The sequence below is a fragment of the Sebastes fasciatus genome, chromosome 9 (assembly GCF_043250625.1).
Source record: "Sebastes fasciatus isolate fSebFas1 chromosome 9, fSebFas1.pri, whole genome shotgun sequence".
Lineage (NCBI taxonomy): Eukaryota > Metazoa > Chordata > Actinopteri > Perciformes > Sebastidae > Sebastes > Sebastes fasciatus.
The window spans coordinates 8,828,469-8,856,005 of NC_133803.1; the positions used below are offsets into that span (position 1 = coordinate 8,828,469).

General features: G+C 41.9%; 1 protein-coding gene across 2 annotated transcripts in view; it reads right to left on the bottom strand.

The window, feature by feature from the left end:
- Positions 1 to 27,328, bottom strand: part of golga7bb (golgin A7 family, member Bb) — a 46,042-nt gene extending 18,714 nt beyond the window's left edge. The window contains exon 1 of one of the 2 annotated variants that reach the window (XM_074645834.1): positions 27,190 to 27,328. In XM_074645834.1, coding sequence (XP_074501935.1) covers positions 27,190 to 27,237 — 48 coding nt within the window. In that variant the 5' untranslated portion in view covers positions 27,238 to 27,328. Of the gene's footprint in view, positions 1 to 944; positions 1,084 to 27,189 lie in introns of those variants that run through there. The other variant, XM_074645835.1, reaches the window with a different exon arrangement.
- Positions 27,329 to 27,537: the final 209 nt, after the last annotated feature.

Here is a 27,537-nt window from a genome sequence, read left to right on the forward strand (position 1 = left end):
ACGCACAAACACTCATGCATGCACATATTTCTTACACAAACTTGCAAAGTAGTGGCTGTCTCCTCTAGGGAGATCATTATTATGATAACTAAGGCAGCAATGTCTTCGGCATTATGGTGACATCACCAAGGACACAAAGGGGGGGGGGGACTGTTGGCCTGAGAGCTACCAGGCATTACTGAGGCTAAAAATACACCAGCAAACACTGTTGGTGCTGTTGGGACTAACTAGTTGTACTAATGTGACACTTGCCTTGAACAATGCCATTTCTGTCTGCTTTCCTCTGCTGTATAGAGTTGCCAATCATGTTGACTACATTTATTGCAGGCATGAAGAGAGTCCAGTATGGAAAAGCTGATTCACTATGTGGCTCATTTCTAATATGCAAGGACAAAAGCCTTGTCAAGCTAATTTCAAAGTGTGACAGAGGAGAAAGACAGAGAGGAGAGAGAAACTGTCCCTGTCCATGGTGCTGACTGCTCCATCATCATCACCACCACCACTCTCATCATCAGGCTGCTCCAATCTGAGCCCACTGGATACCTCAATCACACTGGCTTCTGTTTGTGCATGACAATTTGTTTATGATAAATAGAAAAGGATCAAATCTGCCTTCAATTACAGAGCTCATAAAGTGTGATGAAAGTAAGTGAAATTGAAGCTCCTGGATGAAACACATATTCCCATGCGTGAGGATAACGTGACATGACTCTCTATTCGACTTCACAATCCCAATAAGCCAGGTCCAGAATTAAGATTCAACATTCACCTTGATAAACCACAGAGATGGGAGGCACAACAAGCAAAGACATTCAGTTACAAGACTGCATTCCTCAACCTGCATTTAGAAAAAAGAAAAGAAAAAAAGAAGAAGAACAAACGGGAGCATATTTCGGCTTTTGTTCCTAAATGACTAAAAGAATAAAAAGGGCTGGATGTCTTACCTCTGTCGCCATGTTGCAGTGAGACGGTGGGACAGGGGAATCTGTCCCGGGCTCAAAACGACAACCGTTTGCTCGCGCTGTGGGACAACGCGACTACAGAGAGCTCTGGCAGGGAGGCTGGAGGAGGCACGAGCGCGCGCGTGCATGTGCGTGCGTGCGTGACTGAGCGCGCACCCTGCGAGTGTTATCGCGGGATGGGGATGGGGAAGGAAGGGCGGGGGGGGGGTTATGATAATTACATCCGATTTTTTATTAATGCATAGTCCTCATGGTCAGGCTTTCAAAACACAAATTAGTGAGTTTCAAAGGATTCCCGGTTCATTTTAGGCTAGTGTTTCCTTTTTGTGGGTTATTAATAATTTCATTGATTATCAATAATTCAAATAAAGTGCCTTGGTTTCCGTTTCCATTTGCGACCAGTCCAAGCCCAACAACAACAACAACAACTCACATTCATTCACTAAAAGGCAAGAGATGGATGGAGTGTCCATTAAAGCTTCAATAGGCAGAATATTTTTAGCATCATTGGGCAAAAAATTCCATAAAAACCTTTCAGCATATTGTAATTCAAGTGTTCTGAGAGAAAACTAGACTTCTGCATCTCCTCATGGCTCTGTTTTCAGGCTTTAGAAAATTCTAGCCTGAGACGGGAGACTTTGACCAATCACAGGTCATTTCAGAGAGAGAGCGTTCCTATTGGCTGTTCATTCAACGGAGGCAGCTGTCAATCACTTGTGAACTCCGATCAAACGGTCAAGCTAGGCAGCTCTGATCAAATATGAATCAATATTCTGTTACTGCAATGCCTATTTCTCGCCTCAAATGTTTTCAGAAACGTCTTGTAGTGTACTGTTTAGCTGTAAAATGAAAAAGTTTGCTCCGGCTGGTGGGCGGTGCTTGGTATTTCCTCAACATGATCTCAACATGGCTGCCAGGTCACAAACAGTACACTACAAGATGTTTCTGAAAACATTTGAGGAGAGAAACAGGCATTACAGTGACAGAATGTTGATTCATAATTGATCAGTGCTGCCTAGTTTGACCGTTTGATCGGAGTTCGTGAGTGATTGACAGCTTCTCAGAGACGACAGGCTCCAGCTCGGCTCTGATTGGTTGTTTTCCTCCGGTTTGTGAAATCTCGCAGATGCCATTACGAGCACCATTGGACACCGGAGGACACAGAGGAACATGAGTTTTCCAGATTACCTGTCTCATGCACTACTGTTTTTTTTTATAAAAATAACTTTTTTTAATCAAATTTGCTCCATTTCTACCCACTGCAGCTTTAATGTTGAGCTTTATAATAACTTTTGTAATAGTATCAGAGCAAAGCTTTACGTAAGAATACAGAAGTGCTGATACCCATGAGATGAAAGACATATCAGATCATTATTAAGTCACCAGAGAGTGACAATGTGAGTTCCAAGGGAAATATTACAGTGAATTTATTCTTAAGCATGAATCACTTGTTACTGCCGGCATGCAGTCAATCTCAAACATATTCCAATTGAAGCATGTTTTCATATGAAGACCATGCTGTACAGCCATCCAGTAGTTTACTGTAGCCAACACTGCTCTCCTTCGGTTCTGGTGCAAAGTGGTCATGCTGGGGTGACTCATACTCTAGCCCATATGTTTAATGCACCATTATTAAACATTCATCAGAGCCCACTAGGGCGTTCTTTATTGCCACTTTTTTTTCCCTTTCAAGAAAAGCAAATTCTTCCAGTTCACAAGCAGATCAAGGTCCTGGTTTGAATTTTTTACGAGGTTGACTTAAAATTCACAAAAAAGGAATGTAGCAGCCGAGATAAAAGCTCAGGTTTTTGTGCACTTAACGCTCCCCAGGACAGGAAATGTTTTTGATTAGATAAAGGAGTTGGGAGAAAGACAGCGAGTGAAATCACTATGATGAGGCTATTTTTGGGTTAAAACTCGTATTATTTCTTTTTTTACTTGTTTGACATCATGAGTCATGACACGTGCTCAAATTAGCCACTTTCTCCATCAGTACAATACGCATTCCCCGAGGTATGCTTAGATCACATTTCTGGCAGAGACGCTCAAATGCGCACACAAATACATTCACAAAGACGCGGCAGCATCCAACTCTTGTGAATGGAAACAGAATCCAAAAATAAGATGGATGAGCTTTAACAAAATGAGAATTATGCAGAACTAATATTATTTGCCAGGATCCTGCTGCTCGCTCCAGATTGCTTGAAAAGATGCGTATCTAATCACACGCTGGCAGAGATTCCTTTGGGGTGAGTGTATTTATACTCACATTCACGTGTTTTTGTATGCATGTGTGTGTGTGTGTATTCCCCATTTGGCAATCTCTAGTGTATTTTCTCCTCAAGGCTTTCGGTCACACATACACACACACACACATGCAGAGTACACACTCACCACATCACACAAACCTAAGCCTATCCTGTTCAGCAGAGAGCTCATTATCACTGTTCATATGTGCATAATGTGTAAGAAGTGGAACTAAAATATCTAGCAATCATATGAGGCTGTAATGCTCGTTACACACAAGAAAACCAAACTACTGGATTGATGATAAAGAGTAAGCTTAGATTCTCAGCACTAGTGGGGCTAAAACAAGTCCTAAAAACAAAATGACAAAATATGTTGTTTGACATTTCCTTCCAAAAAGACCAATATGAATGTGTTCTGATCGAAAAAAGTTCTGGTTTCCGTTTGTAGTCCGTTCGAGCAAGCTTTGGTTGAATGCAGGTAAAGAGTCCGAGTGGAGAACCAAAGAGGTGGAACGCATTGGCCGAAATGCAATCTCGGAACCCGCTTGCTATCGTCTGACGATGATTTCGCTTTTTATTGGTTCAAAATTAGCTTGTTAACTGACTACTTGTGAAACAATCTTGTCGTACACGTTGTTTCTCAACTCATAATCCAGTCTCGCGTCTCAAATTGCTAATCTGACTGTAAACAATGAGCAGCGCACGGAAGTGGTAGTCTTGGCCCGGATATCCGCTGGTTACACCGGAACCCCAGAAATATAGACCCTCTCTCCCTTATCTGTCATCACACCGAAAGCCGATGGGTTCCGAGATTGAGTTAGGTACAACAATTATTTGGTTAAGGTTAGGAAATCTTTGTCGTCATGGTCACCAAAGAAGATCTACTTAGTTTGGTTTTGGGAAAAAGAAACCCCAACCCCGTATTCCCAACTCGTCACATACAGGCGTTTCGTCAGGACCCCTTGGGGTCACGTTTTGACACACTGGGTGCCCCTTGGCGTCACTTTTAGGTTTAGACAACAAAACTACTTGGTTAGGTTTAGTAAAAGATTGTGAAAATAAAGTATATTTTAAATAAGTTTGTTACGTAGCTTTCATTATGCACATGGCGCAGGTTAAGTACTTCACTAACGTACGTATGTAACTTAAAATAAGTCAACATTGATTTCTGTTTTCACACGGGACACAAACAGCGGTCTCCTGTGTTTGTTTGACCAAAACATCCACCCTGACGTCCTCCCTACCCAGACTTTGTCGCTCTTTATACTACGTCGCCCGACTTATGTTTCGAGTTACTTGAAAGCCCGGTTCATCTCATACAGATGCTAAAGGACTCCTCGTGCGTTGTATCAGACGCCGAGGGCCATGACAAAATGCTGCTATTTGCCGCCCTGGGAATGAGACTGGGCTGGAAACCCACGTTGACTGTTGGTAGGAAACCAAATGTGTGGTGTACCGTGTAAAAGCCACATGCTTTGTTGACCCATCTTTCCCCGACTGCCTCCCTACAAGGTTTTGCAGCGGTATGATGTCATGCTACATCTGCCTTTGCTCCTGTCAAACAGACTAATCATTCACACAGCCACTAGTAGCTTCAGCTAGTTAATCTGTATGCGTGTGTCTGTGTGTGTGTGTGTGTGTGTGTGTGTGCCTGTAGGGTTGTCACAGATATTTATATTTGGTCACAAGATTGACACAAATGTGTATTTGGTTATACAGTATGTCAACTGAAATAGGGAAGATATTGGGTCTTGGTTTTGGGTTGATTGTCTTTTGGGTTTCCAGCGGAAGCAGCAGACTGAAGAAAATTACTGGGTTGTTCCATTCAAGCTTCCATCATGGCTCAACATATGCATTCCTATTCATATTGAGAATGTAATGAAAGAAGATGCCTTCATATTACATCTCATTCTGGTCTTCCAGTGTGTCTGAATCTGCACTTCAGCAGAAAATAATAACTTTGCCGCAGCCTTAAATTATCATAATGACCCATAGCACTGCGCACACACACACACACACACATACACACACACACACACACAGCACATAAATATTGCCATTTTCACATTTCATACTTCATGAAATATTTATTTCAGCAAAACAGTCTTGGTTTTCGTTTCACTCCAAAAACTGACAGTTTCTATTTGAAGCTTGTGCTTTGAAAAGTTTAAGATGGTGATACTGACCCTGCAATAAAAAGGAAAAAAGAACTAAAGAAAACACCAACTATGACTGTGGTTTCTCTGCTCTCGTGTCCTTAGACTTGCAGTGTTAAAGGTCGCATTAAGTCATGGCTTCTTGGTTAACATGGTTTTGATTTGTCAGGTTAATCAAATCACCACCTGTGCTGTGTCCTTACATTTCATAAAACCTTTTGTTTCACTTTATTCTTGCTTCCATCTAGGGCTGTTGCAGTAACTGCAATAGTGCAACACTGCGCTATTGACAAGCCAACCGCAAGGGGATGGCAAGCAACCGCCACAACCTCTATGTTCCTGTTTTTTCTTTTTTTAATTCTTTGCAATGGGAGTGCCGCATATTTACACTATGCTACAAACACCAGCAGCATGACGAGGCGCTGACCGTCTATTCTGCGCTGAGCGCTGCACGTTTGGTGTGTTCTTTCTGATCGCTGAGAGTTGGAAAATGTTCAACTTTGGGTAAAACACTGCGCTCGTCACTTTCAGTTTTTACCCTTTTTAGTTGTCCAATCAGAGGGGTGGGACGAATAACACAAAGACCAACCATCACATCCTACATGTAAAAGTGCTAAACAACAACAACAGAGGAGAAATTAATACACACAGACCGAGTCCAACCTATGGATGTACAGTATACAGTAGGTCCGTCTTCTCTTCCTACGTGCGTCAGCCTTCCCTTCAGAGTAAGCACTCTACCTTGTGCCAACATTTTTACTTCTGCGGATATTCCATATTACAGCAACCAGACGCAACCAAAGCATCTCAGCTGAAAAAAAAAGCTGCGCCCGATTTCCCTTCTGTGTTCTGCATATAACAATAAACAAGTATTTAATTTAAACTGTTTTTAAACTGTCATCTTTGGCATTTAAAAAGCAAAAATATATCTAATAATAGCCTAACAATAAGAGGAGGCAATAAGAGGCAATGATATTGCATATCGTGCCGTTGAGCCAATCATTATCACCGCAGGGGTAATTCCTTCACCGCAACAGCCCTCGTTCCATCCTCAGATATTTTATTCATAACTTCTAGGGTACTATTATTAACTACTTGCATTTTTCTTAGCTTTTAATTAAAGTCAGATACTCTTAATAAGAAAAATACTCTTTTTTTTCTATATTTGAGGACTTTGGTTTGTGTTTCTGTTTGCAGGAAACTTTTATAAATAAAACCACATGTGCTAATACAAATATGAGGCTATTATATTCCTGTTCCGAGTCAGTATCAGTTTTGTTCTAGTTGTTTGTGACCATGCAGAACAACAGATCCCAGATATTTATTTTAGTGGAGACATTGAGACAGCTAGTGGTCACCCGCAGTTTAAATGACATGACAATGAAATGTGTGAATGTGTCTGCGTGTCCCTTCATGTATCTGTATGTGTGTGTTTGTTAGATATTCAGAAATGATTGCACTGTGATCTTTGACATTCCCCGCAATAACATCAATGTGTTTGTGTGTTTGGTTGTCGTCATGAAAACTCTTTGTGTCTCCGTGTGTGACTGTGCCGTCCTGGAATGTTGACCTGTCCCTCTTCTTGGCCATCAAATCAGAGCTGAAAAAGTTTAGAGCGGATTGTATTTCCTGGAAGGTTTGCCGACAGTCTGAACGATCCTCTGCTGGCGACATCGGAGCACTGGAGCAGATTTTGTTTATGTAGTGCAGCTGGTATATGTCTTACAGTGTCATCGGTTTCTACTTTTGCATGCACATGCTACCTGTACAAGGGGAGTGATGCATGAGATTTGTGTTCATGCATGCTGTGTTTTCTATCTCCAAGTTGTCTGGGCGTTGTGCCATAGCAAACACCCTTCTCCTATTGACTTAACCACAAGTTGAGAATCTCTCTCACACACAAATACACAGACACTGTCAGAGGAGCACATTGAAAGAGATCTTGTTCTCTTCCAACATGACAGGAAATGAGAACTCACTAACCAAAAAAATCTATTAACTTGGAATCTTTAAAAGCAAATAAACATCTCCTCAAATGCCTTCCAACATTTTGGATACCAAAGTCGAACTAAATAGAAGTCCACAAGTCATCAGTGTGTCTGCCACACATCCTCCGTCTTTCATAAATACAGGCTGGATTATTTGGTGTCTGTTTGTGTGTCTGTGTGGCCTGTCAACAGTTGGCCTGGTTGTCCTGCAGGAATGTTGATCTGTCCCTCGTGCTGGCAATCGAATCTGAGTCGAAGACTTTTCATTTTAAAGCCAGCGGATGTTCTCGTATCTGATATCAATGCTGGCTTGATACATGTTACATGCCAGCTGGAATATGAGTTTGCATGGGACACAAAGCAACTTCATCATCTCGATTCACACGTCATTACAGGAAGAAACCTCTGAGAAGAAACGAGAGGAAGACATTTTGGAAGAGAATAATCTGCTCGTACTGACTGAACTGAAGAGCCACATTCACAGCTGCAAAGAACAGTTCAAGAAAATGAGTTGATGAAAAGGATGAACAGATGGCAAGAAAGAAAGAAAGAAAGAAGTAGCCTAATTATAAGATATTTGAAAGAGCAAGGAGTGTAGGACGCCCGCAGAGATGAGGAAGACCTGTGTTCATTAAGGAGTTACATAAAAGTGAAACAGTGCACATTTGAGTGCTTGTTGGAGGAATAACAGGGAAGAGTTGGCTGAAGCTACGGCAGACAGATAAACAGAAGAGGCTGTATATGTTCCCTATTATGTCTTACATGGGCCAAAACACAATCAGAAGTGATGAAAAACTTCCTCTTTGTAGTAATTCACACATGATTTCACAACTGCTCTCCAATAACAGCTGAAAAGTACAAATTAGGCACAAAAAGGACAATCCCTACTGAACTGTGTACTAATCCAGCTGTATAGAAACATGTATTCATTCCAAGCCAGGCTAGGAGATATTACAATGCAATTGAATAGGACAGCTGGGATGGCAGAGTGACACCCCGGAGGCAAACAGATCTTCCTCTAATAGATTTCAGATCAAGTAAGAGACATCAGCAGGATTTAGATCCTCTGGGTTATCACAGGCAGGAAGAAAAAACGGGGAAAAAAAGAGATAAAAACGGAAATATAGAAAGACAGAGAGGATGTGATTTGCGTGCACGTAATCCCTTGTGAGCGACGATATTGCTAATTTGGTGGTGGGTAGGATAATAACATGCAACAAATGAAATCCCCCTGCCAGTCTGAGGTGGTCTGCGACTCCAGGAGGAAGTGACATAATGCAAATGTTTGTAGGAATAAATAAAGTAGATTAAGAATAAAAATGATTTAAATGGTTTTGGCATGAACTGACCTCAGTTATAGAAATATGACTTTGGCGCTTGCCGCGCATTGCACCATGAAGGCGTGATTTATAAGCTTGGCATTCTCCCTTTAATAATGACAAATGACGAGCACTGGTTATGGCTATATTTCTATAGAGACTGACACAAACACTTCATCTTCTTCCCACTTTAAAAACGCCACCCATCGTACTCTTGCAATCCCATTAAAGTGATGGTTCTCAGGCTTCACTGTCTTACTGAATAATAATGTTCTCAGTGTATGCTGTGGTGACAACTGTGGTCCTTCAGTATGCCTACTGCCAGAGGGACGGGGAAGAGAGAAATGAGATGAGCCAACGGATTCCTGCCGAGATGGTTCATATGCACACACGGCTTCACTGCCATATAAAGACACATTTAGATTTGTTTAAAAGAGACACAGAGAGAGAATAGCTGCCCCTCCCTGCTGAAACACACAGACACAATGTTAACATGCGAGTCTTGGCTCATCATTATTCAGTGCCTGTGTTTATCCAGCTTCAATCTGGAGCTTTGTAAAATCATGAAGCTAGATTTGTAAACAAGCTTCCAGTAGAGCGAAACCCCAGTTCCACAGGGCTTGTTTAGGTACCAATTAAATGATGACCTCGCTATAGCTGCAGAGATGATAGGACGTTCAGAAAACGGCTCTGTAAAATGGTCGACAGGTTTGAGATGGACACATGTGTGGAAAGGCTTTTATAGCAGAGAAAACATCCCAGTGTGCTCACATAGCTTCCCCCTGAGCTAGTGGAACTCACAGCAGGCTTACATACGTATATGTCTGGTTTGTTGCCATGGTTTCACTCACCTTAGCGCCTTCTACTGTGTCTTGTAAAAAAAAGAAAAGTCCTAAAAATAAAAGTTATTACTGAGGCATGAGGGGAGTTTTCCCTTTAAAAATAGTTCCTATTGCAGTGGAAATATATTTATGAATAATCAATGAGCTAACTTTCTCAGAAAAACATTTTCTGTTGCTCTGCGACTTTACACAGTAGCTCTGTCTTGTTGTCTGTTATGTTACATTATTTTCAGCACCGTTTGATTCGAGCCATAAGAACTAAAATAAACTCTTTGTGTCTGTGCCGTCTTTGCCCGTGTAGTGCCGTTTGATCTGATGCTACACCGACGTCCCTCAGAGCCAAGCATCAAAGCTGCCGTGCATGATAATTAAACAGCAGCCATGGGCTCACAGAGAGCCATATTAATGGCCGTATTGCAGTGATGTGATTTCATGCTTTTGGTTGGGGGATTCTTAAGCTTGAGAGCTAATTGAGGATTCAGCTACATTTTCTTTTTTTGCGTTCTACACGGATGGACTGGCTGAACCTGCTTTTCATTTACAAAGCAATCTGAAGAAATTGTTGTATTGCAATTAGTCATGTTGGATCGTTTTGAATTTCTACGTTGTTTCTTCTGGATCAGAGAATAGAGATAATAAAGAGTTGGGTTTAAGAAACCAAAAAATAATACGGAGAAAGATTTGTGAAACATAGCACAACCAAATACAGCTTGCTACGCTGTTACTGTATCAATACGAATCATTTTCCTCTGGAATTTTTTTTTTTCTTTTCAATGACTTTACAAATTAGAGGCACATATGAATAACTTCAATAGAGCTAAAACTGAGTTTCCATGAACAATATATCTACCATCTGAATGCTGGTATTAACCATAGACTGTATACAGTATAAAGATGGATGACGTGACAGCTCCCCAAATGTGAAGCCAAAACATCTCGATCTCCCCCCGGTGGCTGGCTGCAGTATAGGTCATAAATCCCACCCCCTCCATGTTAGTGGATGTTACATGGGCCAAAATAAAAAGTCAAAAGTACATGTCAAATACATTTTTCCAAAAGATGGTTTCTGTCATTTGAGGTAGTTTTTATCACGCTGATGTATGTTCAAGTGCTAATTTTTCTGATAAGTTTGTTTTTAATGAGTTATTTGATGCTATCACAGCCATCATGATTGACAGCTGCACTGAGGGAAGTAGTCTCAGCCGGAGTCTCGGGAATTGTACGAGAGAGGAGATTTAACTTTAACTTTCCATAACCATCATCAGTCTGTGTAATAAAACACGTGTCAAATTGATCATAAATGTAATTATAGAGATATTAAGGTTAGTTGTTGTGTCTTTCTAGTCAAACAGCAACCGTGGTGCTAACGTAGCAGCTAGGTGGCTCACGCTAACAAGTGGTAGCCGTGCTTGGCTCGTGATTGGCTCAGGCAGATGTGTGGGCGGGACCTCGATACCGCAGCTCCAGCCCATGGATGTATTAAGAGAACTGGATACAGCTTTGGAGGCGGGGCCCCGTTCATTCCTATTAAAGTTGCTCAGTGGCGCATGAAGCCAAAATGAAGCCGGATCTTGGACACAAGATAGTAGCGTCCGCTTGGTCACATGACTCGGTCACGGGGTCCCAACGTCAAGCCGCCGTTACGGCTTGCGCTCCAGCCTCGGTCTGGGTCTCATTCACATGTACGGAGGAACAGAAATAACTCTGGATTTGGCTATTAGTTCATTTTACAACTTTAAAAACTTATTTTTTTTAATTTGGGCTATTTAGGTGTTCGTACTGGGAAGTTGATTCACCTAAAAAAAAATTATCCTCTGAGTTACAGACGTCTCTTTCCCAATGTAAGTCTATGGGAAAAGGTATTTTTGGGCCCAATGCATCACGTGACTGACAAAGGAAGTTGCAGTACCGACATTTGACCACTGCGAAAGTTGGGATCGACGACCGGCGCTCTTCCTGGGGGCTTGCTCCAGCCCCCCCCTCCCCCACCCGATGACTACTGCGCTCCAAATGACGTCAAAATCTCAAGATGGCAGCTCCCATATCCAGGATATTTTGGCTTCACTTTTGTGCAGTGGGAGGAAGTGGAGACACGTCGTCCATCTTTATATACAGTCTATGGTATTAACCCAGATTATGCTCAGCAGTACTGATTATGATGAGAGGAAGTGAGTCAATTATGCACACACACACACACACACACACACACACACACACACACACACACACACACACACACACACACACACACACACACACCAGTGAAAACATGACTGGAAAAAAGGCCCTTATTCCAATAATGAGGAGAGAGGGTCCTGCCAGGAGGCAGATGACGCTGCATTAGTCTTCACTGCCAGGAAGGAGAGATGGGGGGGAGAGAGAGAGAGAGAGAGAGAGAGAGAGGGAGGGAGAAATAGAGAGAAGACTCTGTTCTTCTTACATAATAGGTGATTTTAAGAGTTTTGAGACTCCCATGTCCAGTCCATCTTGAATAGAAGACTGGGGTGAACAGAGGACACAGAAACTGAAATAAAAGAGTTCTCACTGGGTTGATGACAGTCGTAGCTTTAAAGCATTTTGTGTACATAAGGCTCCTGTCCTGGTATGGTGCTCTGAAAATATTGGCAGCACACAGCGAGACTCCAGACACAAAAGGTTGACTTGTTAAACATACAGAATTTATGAGCTTTCAGGACTTTGCACAGTAAAGCCCCGTCAGTGATACTGACAGCAACGAGTGTGGAAGCTGTTGGGTTGAGCCCCGTGATAGAGTGCTCTGTAATGTAGTGGAGTGTAATGATACCACCACCAGCAGTCGTCCTACTGAGAGAAGAAAAATGAGCCTGTCAGGGGGAAAGAAAAGAAAAAGACAGAAGAAAAAAGAAAAATCCCCCCTCAAAGTTCTGTTTGGCTATAGACGTGGTTTTCACAGCCAAGTCTCTGCACAGATTAAAATGCACTTATTCCATCAAACATCCATAGCGAAGCAGCCTGCCAGATATGTGGCTGCTGTTTGTTTACAGGGCGGAAGGATCCAGCTCTTTACGAACGAGGGCTGAGAGCGTGCAACAAGAAACACCAGGTGTACAGCTGGTAGAACAGAAGACATCTTTTATTACCGTCACGGTAATGTTCCTTTCACTAAACGAGCCTCATAATTGCACGTAATCAAGTTCCAGAGAAATAGACTAATGCATGTCTCCTACATTAAATCAGACAACAACAACTCTCTCACTCTGACCATATGAAAATGACTGTAATCATAAATGAAAGTGAGGGTTCGGGATGTACGCCAAGTGTGCCTTGTTGTAGCCCACAGTGCGAGCAGAATTTCAGGCTGTTGGGGAGCTTATTTCTTGCTGTGGCTGCAGTACAGAGCAGGCTGGTGGAGGCTATAATAGAAGGTAAGATGAAGCCAGCCAGCTTCCTGCCTTCAGATGGCAGAGCAGATGGCGAGAGTCCCGAGGGCCGATACGGCCTGTCACCCAACTATCAACAGCACTCACTTCCTTGTCATTTAGTGGTAGCAGGTATGATGACTTAACGTTGATTACATGGAGTGGAGGTTTTTCTTCTGATTAAAAATACACACAAAAACACATACGGCAGCTGTCGAGGTTGGTTCGCTTCCCAAAGCACCAGGTATGATAATTAAATTCCGGCAGTAAATCCCTTCCACTGTTTCACTGCAATATAATTTTGCATTGTAAGAAAGAGTCGCACACCTGAGATCCGAGCAGGACAGGTCAACCAGAGGGCAAAGATCAACTGTGTCCAATGCCCCCTCTAGTGGACATCCACAGTTAGAGGTAGAGTCATGAAAATGTCCAAAAGTTGGAAAAGGAGGACAAGAGGATACAATAAATGCAAGTTTATCCCATTTCCTCAGAGCAACACTAATATTTAGAGCTGTGGTTTGCGTGTTTGTTTAAACAATTGTTCAGATAAAGAGAAACTTAATCAGTGATTGAAGATCTGATACACAATATCTTTAGTTCTTTTTCCGTGCGTCAGTGTTTGGGAAATGAGCAACATGAAAAGAGCAGAACTTGAGACTAATCACGGAAAGAACAGAAGGGCTCATATTATTCTATCAATCTGGGCAAAAATCCAGGAACTTAATATATCCAACAGGATTGTTTTTGTCTGCTTTTAATAAACCGCCATCTTTTGTTTCAGTGCCACAATTAATGTTTTAATGATTTAATCAAAACATACATTTTGGACAATTAAAGGGGAACGGCAGAGCATGTGAGCCAAGGATACAGAACACCTTTGACGCATTTGTGTTATCAAAACTTCTGAAAGGAAACAGGGATGGTTGATTTTGACTTTTGTTCTGTTGTACACCTGCATGCAGAGACACTACCTCCCTACCCTGAGGAAGCTCTGATTAAATCAGTCAGAAAAAGGGATGGACAACAACACAACAGATAAAGGGTGCATCCTCAGTCTCTTAATTGCTTCCACATTTGCATCGAAGTCCCTCCCGCTGAGGATGAATGGAGGGATGCAAGGAAACCATGTGAGAGAGGAAATGAGGAAATATGATTTTAGAGGAATTTCCTCTGACGCGTCACGTGAAGCGACGTCCGATGACAGCAGCAGCTGATCACAGCTGGATCAGCTAATCACAGCTGTCAGTCGGCTTTAACAGCTGTAGAGACTTTTGATGGAGTTTGTGTCTGAACTGCACTAATACTTATAAAGGCACACAGTGATCACTGCCAGAACAGCAGTGTTTTCTCTCTGTTGGCTGTTACCTGTTTAACACACACCTGCAAATGAATAACAGCTGCAGTCTGTATTTGTATAACACACAGTATGTGTTCTGTGTTCTGCTTAGAGGTACAGGAACCATTTCTACTGGCACAATGCCTTCATATTATTTATTCATCATTTGCATCTGTATTTATTGATATTCTGATTGTGAATTCATTATTTAATAACCCAGAATATGATTATGGTGTCTTTTGAACACTGGAAATTATTTATTTTATTTGAAATGATGTAACTCATATCAAACCTGACGCTCAGGAATTATCAGCCTCACATGTGACTGAATGGAAATGACGATAAATGATGTAAAAAGTGGTTCTTGCTTCAAGATGGCAGACCAGAACGACTTCCGGTTCAAGCGAGGATCGAAAGGAGCGAGCAAATATCAAATAAGAGACTTGGGATGCATCCAAAGACTCGCCCACCTCTCATCTAAGATAACAGGGAAAAAACAAAAGTGAGAACCGAACATGACAAGCACAATAACAGCAGCTCCCAGCAGCTTGCAGGCTTTTAAAGAATGAAATAATGAAGACTAGCTGCACTTCTGAATGTCAGGCCTCATTACACTGACACACACACACACACACACACACACACACACACACACACACACACACACACACACAAGCTTGTGAGCACAAAGGAGTGAATGCACACAGACACAATAACGCACACATGAACAGGGTTTGAATTATCACAGATACTTGGAAGCAGCCACACAGGGCAGAACACTGCCCACTGCTTCCCAGAACTGCTGGCTACTTTATTTGAGCTCAATCAGAGGGAGCTCAAGTGTGCGAGTGTGAGAGACAGACAGAAGGACAGACGTGCATTAACGGTAATTTCAGTCATTTCTTAAAAATTGTCTACAGACACAAGAATAATTTGCCAGAAAGCTTCCCCTAATCATAGGAACATCAATTCTCAGAGAGCACATGTTATGTGAAGAAACACGATAAGACCTTCAGCATGCGGTGCGTTCAATCTCTCCTTCTTTCTCTCTCTGGAGGGCAATTTAGACAGATATTCTTCTTCCCTTCTTTCTCCCTCTCCCTCTCTATCTCCCCCGTCATCTTGCTGTCTTTGCCACTCTTCTGTTGCTTTGAAGTGCTTTGTGTTTCCCACAGTCAGACAGCCTTCCTGCCCTGTGCTGAGCTCTGGCCCGGGTCTGACAGGGAAGGGCCAAACGCAGACATGCTGCTAATTACACCAGTGTGTGTGTGTGTGTGTGTGTAGCTTCACATGTGCATAATCATCAATTCCCCAGCCTCTTTACGTCTAATTACACCATGTCATGTCTTCTCCTGTCACTCCCCACTCCTTGTTATTCCTGGATCATCCTAGAAATGTATTTTAACATTCTTAGTATGCCATATTCATCTCTTTTTTTTCAGGGGTGGCTCTATTATGATGATCCATAAACTTGGCCGTCCTAGTGTTCCACGGTCTACCCGCCGAGCTACACAGGGTGGCCCCAACACCAGATCACTGGATTTCTTGGCTCAGGTACCTTTAATCAAGCAGTCATTTATTTTTTAGAGCCCACCTCAGGAAATTACACCTTCTCCTGTTCTCCGACTCAAAGGAACATGAGCTCTGACTGTCCTCCAAACGTCCCATCACCTCCCAACACTGATGGAGACAAACTAGGGCACAAGTCAGCCATCAGCAGAAAATCTATTTGACATTTTCAGGGGAGTGAAGGAAGGGGAAGAGAGGTGAGCCCACAGTGGGAGTGAGAGGGTGAGAGTAGAAAAGGAAGGAATGAGGAGGAGACAGATTTGTGCTACAGTGTTTTGGCAGCACAGCGTCAGTACACACATGTCAGAAAAGATGGTTTGCATTTTTTTTAAGAGGAGCCGGATTATGCTTACAAACTATGGGATGCTGTTGGAGCCAACACTGCGAGCATTTCATGTGGAAGCACAGACGCACACAGAGACCTTAATAAATTAGTCTGCAGAATATGAAAAGAGGTTATTGAATGTGGTTCTGTAGCTGTGCAGGCGTTCACATTCTGCCAAGACTCCACTTTAAAAGGTCTGCAGAGAAAGAAGTTGAGTTTTTATGGAGTGGAGAAAGCTCCAGTAGTGATGATCGATCTAATCGATGAAGTTTTCCAGACAGTTGTCAAAATCAAATTGTCTTTTTTGGGGTTTGTGCAACTGCAAAACAAGAAAAAGAACCCATATTCAAATTTATTTCTGGTTTATTTCCAGGTAGAAAAGTTTTCACTTTGATTTATTAATGGGTATATTTGGTTCTGAACATATGAAATGTTGTGAAGTAAAAGCAGGACAAAGTGGTTACTGTATATTCATAGCTCCACAGTACCATGGCTAATGTATAATATACCGCATCCAATGGAAACAATTAGCGCTATAAAAAAGCCATACATACAGCATACAAGCAGTCCGGTACAGGAAGGGAGGAGTCTGTTTTCTGGAAAATTATAACTGTCAAATGGCACAAAGTGTAACCAGACTGCAACAATAATCAGAACAGTGACCCAGGAAATGAACGAGGAGACAGAGACAATCACAGAAGGGTGGGGTCGGGGGATGAAGGTGAAGAGAAAGATCAAGAGAGCGCTTCGGCACCTGACAAGAGAAAAGGACAGAGAGAGTATCTGTCAGCACCCGGAGTGGACCTGAACATATGGAGGGAGGAGAACAGCTGTCTTGTGACTCAAACCTACTGTCACGAGAAGGACACTTCTCCTGTAACTAAAAAGAAAGAGAGGCTGAGAGAAGAAACCCAAAGGATACAGCGTCTAATAGCTCTTCCTTGTAGTACATGAAACTGAAACCATTCCCCATCTGGATGGATTTAGATTAATTACAGTAAGTACAGAGTTTAGCCTGCTAATCTAAAATGACACGGCACAGAGAGACACAGAGAGAGATTCTTAAACTTTTGTCTGGGAAATGCCAACAGTGCCACAATAAAAGCTATATTGTAATTCCGTCCAAAACCAGCTTCATTTGTATGATTTTTGGCGCTTTAGAGAGTCTGTTCTACTGTAGAAGAAACCACAGCTGCTCAGGTTGTTTTCCCACCTCCCTGAGACAGGTCTGTTTACAACCAGGACTTCTGGCGCACACACATTAAATCTACGCACCCTGTCTGTATGCACACACTGTGGTGACGTTCATGACTGTGGCTGCAGGGACAGATCATCACACAGTGTGGGGGTCAGGTTAAATCAACGCACACACACGGTACATGCATGCAGAAATATTTTCATGCGTGCAAAAACACAGATTTTCTTGCCAAGCTAAATTGTTTTCATTTTGTTTTAGGTGGTTATTCTTTGTGTTCCTGACTTATTCAGGTCACCCATGATGCAGATCAAAATGAGTTGGGGAGAGGAAAATGTTAGTGTGTCTGTATGAGGATCTGTGTTTGCTCACAAAAAAAAGGGGATTCCCACCCTGACAGTGGGCAGTATGAGTCACAGGACACAATATGGTATAAAGTCATTGTTACCACACAATAAAAGTAAATAAATACAAATTTGAATGCAAATATGTTAAGAAAGTTTTGTGTGGCAATAATTCGTAAACAGACACACTGATCAGCCACATGGAGGGCATCATAAAAACCAAGATCTCATAACATTTACTGAAATAAACTCTAATATGAAAGGCAGATTTTTGTATATGGTAACTGGACTGCATTTATATAATGTCTTCTTAGTCTTTCGACGACTCAAAGCGCTTTACACTATTATGTCAACATTCACCCATTCACACACACATTCATACACTGATGACAGGGTACACTGCCATGCAAGGTGCCAACCTGCTCATCAGGATGCTAATGCTCATTCACACACCGATGGCACAGCCTTCGGGAGCAATTTGGGGTTCAGCATCTCAGACACATTTCGACATGCGAACTGAAGGAGCCGGGGACCGAACCACCGATCTTCTGATTGGTGGACGACCTGCTCTACCTCTGAGCCACAGCCACCCCTTAAGGTATGTGCAGAGTACAGTAAGTTCCTGCAACAATAGCACAACTGGACAGGAAGGCTACATAATATTTTTGGCAGAGAAAAACATTTTTCACATCCAGCAGTATCTGGAGTCGTGTTTCTGGTCACCTGACAAAGTCCAACATTCACTCTCTTTTATCTCTGTTTCGGTCTCTACCAACTGCTGAGGGAAATATCTGTCTCTTTAGCTGCTAAATGTTCCACCGTGTTCACCAGCTAGTCACTACCTGTGTCTGTCTGCTGTTTGGTGCTGAGTAGGTAATGTACAGTGAGTTTTTAGAAGTTTTTCACTGAAGACAGCTGCCTCCTGCGGCCAAAAACGACACACTGAGAGCAGCGAGAGTGAACCAAAACAGTAAAGTTACGGGTCGGACAGCTAAACAATGAACCTAAACTCACTATAAAGCTCCATAAGGTCGAGGGGAGCTGCAGATTCAGATGGTAATTCTCTGTAGGTTCGTCACTATGAGTGACCCCTTTCACATTTTTTTCACATTGAGATTTCACACGTTGCCAAAATGTTAACTAAACCATCAATATTTTTATAATAATTTGACTATGGCTAAGGAAATGTTTGGTCATTGTAAAATAACCAAAACTACGGCTGCAAAATAAACTTTATTTGTAGTTTAAATTTTCTTACAAATAACAGACATCTGCACTCACCGACATCTTTCCACAATACAATAACAGACCTGTAGCAACGGTGATTTCTTTATGTGGTGTGAAATTTCATGAAATTCTAGAGAACCAAAACGACATAAAATACATTTTTTTAATAATGTGGGGTTTCCAAAGTCTGAGACTGTGGGCCTCCCCTCAGACAAAGCTTGGCAAAAGCTTTTGATAAGTAATGTAATATTTTCACTGAGCCTCCCCTGAAACTGTTTGGAGCCCACCTGGTAAGGCCCACCTCCCACTTTGAAAACCTCTGATATAATAAAATGTTATTTGGATGGAAATATAATAAATAACTGTTTCTATTTTACTTCTCTGTTAAAACACAGTTTCCTGTTAGTGCCTATATGGCAGAAGTATAAGTATATCTATGACAGAAGTATAAGTATATCAGGGGGCCGTTGAGTGGAAAAGTTTAAGAACCCCTGATGTACTTTATTGCTTTTTCATACTCGACACAACAGCTCTTGGGCTTGTAAAATAGACCTTTCCGCGCTGCTGAACTCACCCAAAGATCATCTGAACAGGGCAATAATGTTTCGAGTTCTTCTTGTTACACATTTTTGCACCTGTGAAATTGGTTGGTTTGGTGTAGATTACATTGAATGGGACTTCAGTGAGCGGCGCAGCAGGCACTGCCCTGGAGCCAGCCCAACACATGCCTGTCTAATGGCTGTGATATGCGAGTGGGACAGAGCACGCTCTGCACACTGCGCCTCATTGATGAAGACGGGAAGATTTTCCTCCGACCAGGCATGGAATAGCCAGGTGGTCTGCCCTTGACATTTTTCATCTGTGCAAATTGGTATGTGTGGGGTAAATGTGCATGAAGAGAGAGAGACACAGTGAGTAAGTGAGTAAGTGAGAAAGAGAGAGAGAGAGAGAGAGAGAGAGAGAGAGAGAGAGAGAGAGAGAGAGAGAGAGAGGAGAGAATTATGCTTTTCCTTTTCCAAAGTTTGTGTTGTCCAAAACTAGCATAGGTGTATGGTAACCACACTGGAAGAGGACAGATGAAGTGGTTTGGAACGGCGGCCTCGCTGCCAATGTGAGACTGCTGTTCTTCCATTAACACAGTACAGTAGCATGTCTGCCCACTGCATTAGTGAAAAGCACCATTGTACCTAACAATTAACTAGTTTGTTCTTACCTTCATTTATCTGGGCAGAGTTTATTCAGGACACATGGTGTTACGCAATATGTCACATTCTTTCAGTTATGCCCAGTTCACTCGTACTTCAGTCGTCTACTGCTGCTGGCCTCTTAACAGCTACAATTATGTGCTTTGCTCAAGGACTGCTAAAATATACAGTAGTTGCTATGGAAGAACATTAGTAATGGATTAATCCCAGTCTGGGTCGCCCACTGTCTAAATAATGGGCATGTTATTTTTACTATTCACACATTAGACTTCTGTAATATAAAAAAAAATGGTAACACTTTTGATAAATGTATTAACTGTGTGCAAATCATTCAGGCTCATTTAAAACATTTATAAATGGACCTAAAAAATACTGAAGACATACAGTATGGCTATATAATCACAACTATATTATAGTGTGAGTGGGCTGTGTATTGGCAAGAATCTGGCAATAAGATATGTATCATGATACAAGGGTTACGATTCTATATATTTCCATATATTTTAATACTGTAAGCAAGGTAATATTGCGATTTTTTTAATCTAATTTTAAGAAAACTGTCATAGTATAAAGAACAAACCACCATATGTATAAAGTCTGAGTTTTTAAAAATCTTTTTTTACTGTTTTAATGCAATCAGGATAGTGGGATCTGCATTTACATTTATCACAGTCTCTGTAACATCAACATCATAACACTACTTTGTGAGGGCACATATCTTTGCAAATTAAATATAGTAATGACTGAGTTAATCTTTGCAAATAAACTATTAATTAAAGATCGATAGCGCTTTTAAAAATCGATACCGTATCACAAAACATAATATCGCGATATTCACTATTTTCGATATTTTCCTACACCCCTAAATTAAACATCCCTTAAAGCAGCAGTGGGTAGAAATGGAGCAAATGTGATTAAAAAATCGTATTTTTCTTAAACAGTCACTATATCCAGACAGTAGTGCATGAGACAGATAATCTGAAAAAAATCCTGTTCCTCTGTGTCCTCTGGTGCTCCTAATGGCATCTGCAAGATTTCACAGACGGAAAACAACCAATCAGAGCCCAGCTGGAGCCTCAGAGCCGTCGATGGGCAGCTGTCAATCACTCAAATGATCAAACTAGGCAGGCTATTTCTCACCTCTCACCACTACAAGATGTTTCTGAGTACATTTGAGGCAAGAAATAGGCATTACAGTAACAGCATATTGATTCATATTTGATCAGCGCTGCCTAGTTTGACCGTTTGATCAGAGCTCTCTCTGAAATGACCTGTGATGGGTCAAAGTCTCCCGTCATGGACTAGATTTTTTAAAGCCTGAAAACAGAGCCATGAGGAGGAGCAAAAGTCTAGTTATCTCTCAGAGCACTTGAATTACAATATGCTGAAAGGTTTTTATGGAATGTTTGCCCAATGATGCCAAAAACATTCTGCCTCCTGCAGGTTTAACTGTTTATACACCACTTATAAATGCTTCATAGGTGGAGTTATAGTTGTTGTCTTATCATGTTAAGCTGCTTTGGACAAAAGCGTCTGCCAAATGAATGTAAAGTATTATATACATGGTTTATATGCTGCTTATAAATGCTAAATAAGAGGGGGTTAATAATTAGTTTATAAATTCCTTCTACAGTAATTGAGCTTCATTTCATTGACATTTTGACCTAGAATAACCCAGAGTGCTGTCACTGTGTCAATAAAATCGATTACTGGAGAACGTCCTGAGTTTTTATCGCGATGGCAGCATATAAAGGGCCTTCATGCTCTTGTTTTTATTTTGTGTCAGAATTGTTCACATCGATAAATGTGGAAGGTTTGTGAAACTAACCTCATTAGGGCTGCTCTGCAGATGACAATTTAAACAACAAACTACTCATAAAACAGTGCAGGAGGAACACAGTGTCACTGCTCTGGACAATGCATCAGACAAGACGGTGTTGTCAAAGGAACCCATTACAATACATACTCGGTTAAGTAAGTGATGCTACAGTTTGAGCCAAGTTTGTTAAACCACATGAAACTCATTTCAACCACCAGCTTTGTAACACCAGACGCATTTAGAAGGTGTCTCTCAACTGTTGCAGCTCATTCAGGAAACAGACCATTACTAAGGGTGCACAGACGAGACTATAAATCTCATCTATCATACAAAAGAATTCAAACTGTGATGTGTGTTTGGCTTTCAGTAGGCCAGGCATTTCTAAATAATTTAAAATAATGACTGCTGACATTAATGCCAAGAGCTTTTTTTCCCGTCAGCCAAATATGTTATCATGTGATCTTTCACTGAGATATGGGAAAATCCTTCCTTGTTTGTTGAAACTGCTATCTCTCTATTTCTCAACAGAGGTGAGGTCTGATCCTTAACTGATGACCCCGGCCATTACAGAGGGGTGAGCGGATAGGGCATGTGGACACACACTCAGAAAAAGATGAAGAGATAGTGTGAAGAGGAAAATGGGTTCCCACTGTCCTCGCTGACATATTTGGGATTATATGTTGAAAGACGAGCAGATGGATCGATAAACACACGCACGTACACACAAACAGCAAACAGATCGAGTGACGGGAAAGTGTTTAACAATGAAGTCCACGGCTCATAAATCACAGCAGCGGTCTAAACACACACAACTCACTCACGCTTGGGTTCACGTTACGGACAGTAACATTTGGAACGGCACCAAAGACTAAGAGCTGTGCTAAAATACTCCACTATTACAGTAGCTCACATGCAGGTTGTGAGTGAAACGGAGGGGGTCAAAGAGGAACCTGGAGAGCTTCAAAATACTCCACATCCTTTATTTAAATAAATTATCGTTTCAAAAAGCCCCTCATTTATTTATTCTGCATATTCAATTATGTGAATGTAGCTGGAAATGCCGGGGCTCAGCCTGACCTGTGGTCGCTTTGAGCATTTAGGTTAACTCCCCTCCCAAATAAAACCCTCTATTACAGTACAGTGAGGTTTCACTGAGGCTGTTTTGAATCTTCAAAACTAAATCAAATCTCTACTTTAAACTGATCCCTTCCCATTTTCTTAAAAATACGCAGATCAAATAGTAAAAACGTCACGGGGGAAAGGTTGCTATCAACTTTGTCCAGCTTGTAATGAAGTTAGTGTAATCAGTCAATAAGAGTTTCCGGTTCTTGACAAGTAAAGTGGACTAAATTGTCAAGAGATCTGTGAAAAATAATTTTCTTCAGGGGATGTACTTTCGCCGCTATTGTTCTTTTAACCTCTTTCACCTTCTCTCCTGTTCTCCTGTCCCATCTCATTTCCTGTCACACTAGCTGACTACGCACTTAAGTACGTGCATCCGTCCACACGTGGACAAAAAATCGAGATCCCAGGATCAAACGTTCGACATGTGCTGCTTGAAACGAGCCGACTGACGAGACCGAAGCTGACGCTTACATACCCCCGGTTGGAGGAAACACATTTTTTCCCCATGTAGAGATATTGAACTGGATATGCAAGCGTGCTCAGTTTACACACATCTACCAATTGTGTGAATTCTAGCACTGTGGTGTAGCAAGTTTGACTCAAAATGCTGACGAGAGCCATCATCTCTGGCTCCGTTACAATAACAGTCTGTTGGAGGTACAGTATGCTGCTGCTTAGAAATGCATGTACATGTGTGTCACGAGATTCAGAGAGGGTCTCCCATCACTCAGAGGCTTTTACTGGAAGCTGACTGGCCACACACACATACACACACACTGAAAAAGAAGCCCTCGGCCCCAGTTTGGGTATCCCTTTCTCCTCTCTGTCTCATTACATTGGGTTCCATGACGGTGATCTGGTCAAAGCGTCTTTACAAAGACTGCGATTGGGGGAAGCTAAGTGAGGGTTTAAGTTGACAGTGAAGGGAGGTGTGAGTGAGTGTGTGTTTCTGTGCCTGAGTGTGTGTGGCGGGCAGGCAGAGGGAGGAGAAGTTGTCACATTGTCTGATTGTGTGACCGAATGTACCTTCTGACCCCGTGTGTTAGCCCCTGACGTCTAAAGGACAAGCATCCAACGCTGGAACAAGAACAGAAGAGAGAGTGAAGATGGAGACAGACAGAGAAAAAGAGCAAAGTATCAAACCAAAAAAAAAAACCTTGAGGTGATGGTGAAGACAAGAGAGGAGAGAGCAAACACTTGTCAGCATATCTCTTCACCACTGCCCGCTGTGACAGGCATCTACGGGTTTACGACTATGTGACTGTGTGGTGGTATTTCAGCAACTACGTGCAACAGTCGCCACTGACGAAGTCATTCCTGGCCTAAAGCTAAGTGAACAAGCTGAACTGAGGCAGAAATCAGTCACACCATATAAACCTGATATTTCCTGGTGGCACACAAGCTGCCAGCTTTTGTGCAAGTCTGTGACATTTTTGGAGAACTAAAGCTGGCTGATTCATTTTATTTTGCAGTCTGTGGACTGACTGACCCTTCGAACACTGTTTTGAAAACAAGCAGGATAAGGGCGCAGATTACCCAACAAGCCTTAATCACTCATGGATTGCGTACTAGATTTCAGATCACAGATTTTGCAGATAATACAGCTCATTTTGAGAACTAGAACTATTAATGAAACCAAACTGTTTTGACCGTACGGTTTCCATTTCTTTGTCATGCACAGTTTTAGGCGTCAAAGCAAGTTTAATAATAAAGCAAGGCTGTGTGTCTGTCTGACCCTTCCTCTGTGTGTTATTTGCAAATCTCGAGAACCGCTCCTCTGATCTACTTTACACTTGGCGGGTGTGTTACTCAGGACCCAATGGAGTGCAGTGTCAAGTGTGGTGCAATTTGGGTACATGGCGCTCTAACAATTAACTTTACATTTTGCCTGTAACTTTTGAACTGTAAGTCTCAAGTATATATATTTTTTCCTGGATTTTGTGGGTCCAGACAAATCTGTCCATATAAGCCACGCCCATTTGCATCTAGACTGATTTTCCGCCATTTCGATTTTTGTCCACATCTGACGTTTTGCTGCTCCTCCTGCAAATTTTGAGCAATCGTCACCAAATTTGGTACAGAACATCTCTGGACCAAGCCGGAAAAGGTTATTTTTTTGGATTGTTGATGTTGCATACACTTTTGCAATAGCTTATATTACAAAAAATGTCATCTCTCCTGAACGCTTTGTGCTATTGTGACCACATTTGGTGGACCTCTGTAGATGTGATGTTTGAGTGACCATGGCAAATGTGGTGCCATTTGACCAATAGGTGGCGCTGTAGCAGCATCATCTAACTATAAAAGAAGTATTCTCTGTGTGTATGTATGTATGACTGCCCTTATATCTCAAGAACCATTCATCCAATCAACTTCACACTTGGCGGGTACAAGCAGCCTCAATGGTTCTCGACAACGCTGCAAGCAGAACTTCTGGGGGCCAAGCAATCGGCTCGTTCCAGACAGTCATGCGCTACGAACAGGCATTGCACTAGATGCTTAAAAGTAGAAGGGAAGAATAAAACAGTGGAAGTTACTTTTAGGTGTTTCTCACCTTGTATTCATCCTGAATTAATGATCCTCTAATAGAGCTCCATGACAGATAAAAACTGAGTCTTACTTACTGCACTTCACAGACTATAAAACTGTTACTTTTGCAGCTTGAAAAACGATCAGACTAATTAAAATTTCCAAACAAATCCTCTTGTGGCATATTGAAGTGTCTTCTTCAGTGGTTCTGCCTGTGTGTGTATGTCTGTGTGTGTGTGTGTGTGTGTGTGTGTCTGTGTAAGTGTGTGTGTGAGAGACAGAGAGAGAGAGAGAGAGAGAGAGAGAGAGAGAGAGAGAGAGAGAGATAAAGAGGAAAAGAAAGAAAAAGTATTTGTGGGAGACACTGGTCTGTGTGTTTCACACATGTTTTGACAGTTCTGCCAGCTAATCCCTATTGTTGCTTTGCGAGGCTGGGAGGTGTGTGTGAGTGTGTGTGAGTGTGTGTGGTGAGGAGGAGGTGGGGGTTTACTCTTGGGGAGCAGGAAACCTGTTACTGGCATGGATAAAGTCTCTTCCACAACTCCTTCATTTTCTTGTTGTAAACTTTAGTTACATAACTTTGCATAGATATGTCTACTATGTGTTTTAAATCTCAATCCATTCTATATTCTGCTCATTGCAATTAGTTTCGTTTAAAAGCATCGGCACTATACTGCATCTAATAAACATTTCACTTAAGTTTATATTTTCTCTGACTTGAGTAAAATAGAAGTAATAGATTACTGAGAATACACAGTAGGTCATACGGTATGTATATACTGTATTTTCTGTACTTGCTGCTGTTTGACTACTACTACGAGTCCAGTCAGAGAAAGACGTGCAACATGTGGATGTGTCTGTTGTCATTCACATCATCCCCTCCATCTTCTTGTGTGGTTTGGAATTCAAACTCAGCTTGGAGGGCATATCTGGGCGTCTGGCCACCTCACCCACACCCTCCAGCCTTTCCTCTTTACAATCTCCCTGACACACACACAACCGCTCGTACCCACCACCACCATCTCCAAACACACACTCACTCATACAATTGCTGAGACACTCTTTTCAAACCATGCTAAACCTTTAGGCCCAACAATACAGGCTGGACCTAATCTTATAGCCCTCGTCCAATCAGAGGGCTGGAAACTGAAGAGAGGAATTGATTGGCCGGTGGCCACAGGGGCCAGTTAGGGGAAGGAGAACAAGAGGAGACAACCATTGTTGATTGATTACCATGAAAGACACTTTTGTTACCGACTTGAAGGCAGTACACTGTGCCTGTATCAAGAGGAAACGCTATAGCAGTCTTAAAATAGGTCACCACTGAACTAACGTGTATACAGAGCACGTCACAGAGATAGTGAGGTGTGCACAAGACAATCTCAGCACCCATTCAGGAAAGAGTAAGGTCCACAGATTATTAGCTGTGAGTAATATTGATTAGCTGTGGTGCAAAGGTTAGCGGAGTAGTTTCTATCCATGAATAACAAAACAGATTGAAAGCAGAAGCTGAGCGATGGAAGAGAGGAGGTGAGGAAATGTAGTCAATTAGCTTTGGCTACGAACGTATCAAACCAAAACAGCTCTTTATATCCACTCACCGATGATGACGGCATTTTAGGGACAACTTCAGCTCTCCGCCATCTCATCTTTCCACATTGCAGGTTATGAAAACTGCTCCAAGAGGAGATTGAGCTTGTTTGTTCTGCCGGCAGCTTTTCAATTCCCAGAAAAATCACTCGGCAGCATCTGCAACACACCAATAAGTCAACAGGGATTTAAACTGTAGCTGGGGAAGATAAGGTTGAACCACGTTCAACTCCATTCTCAAGTTAAAAAAATGATTAGATGCAGTAATCTTATTCACAATCCCCTGCCTTTGGAAATAAATGTGGTCAGGATACTGTAAAACTATATGGATAATGTGGAGGGTTCTATTGATGTGCCTG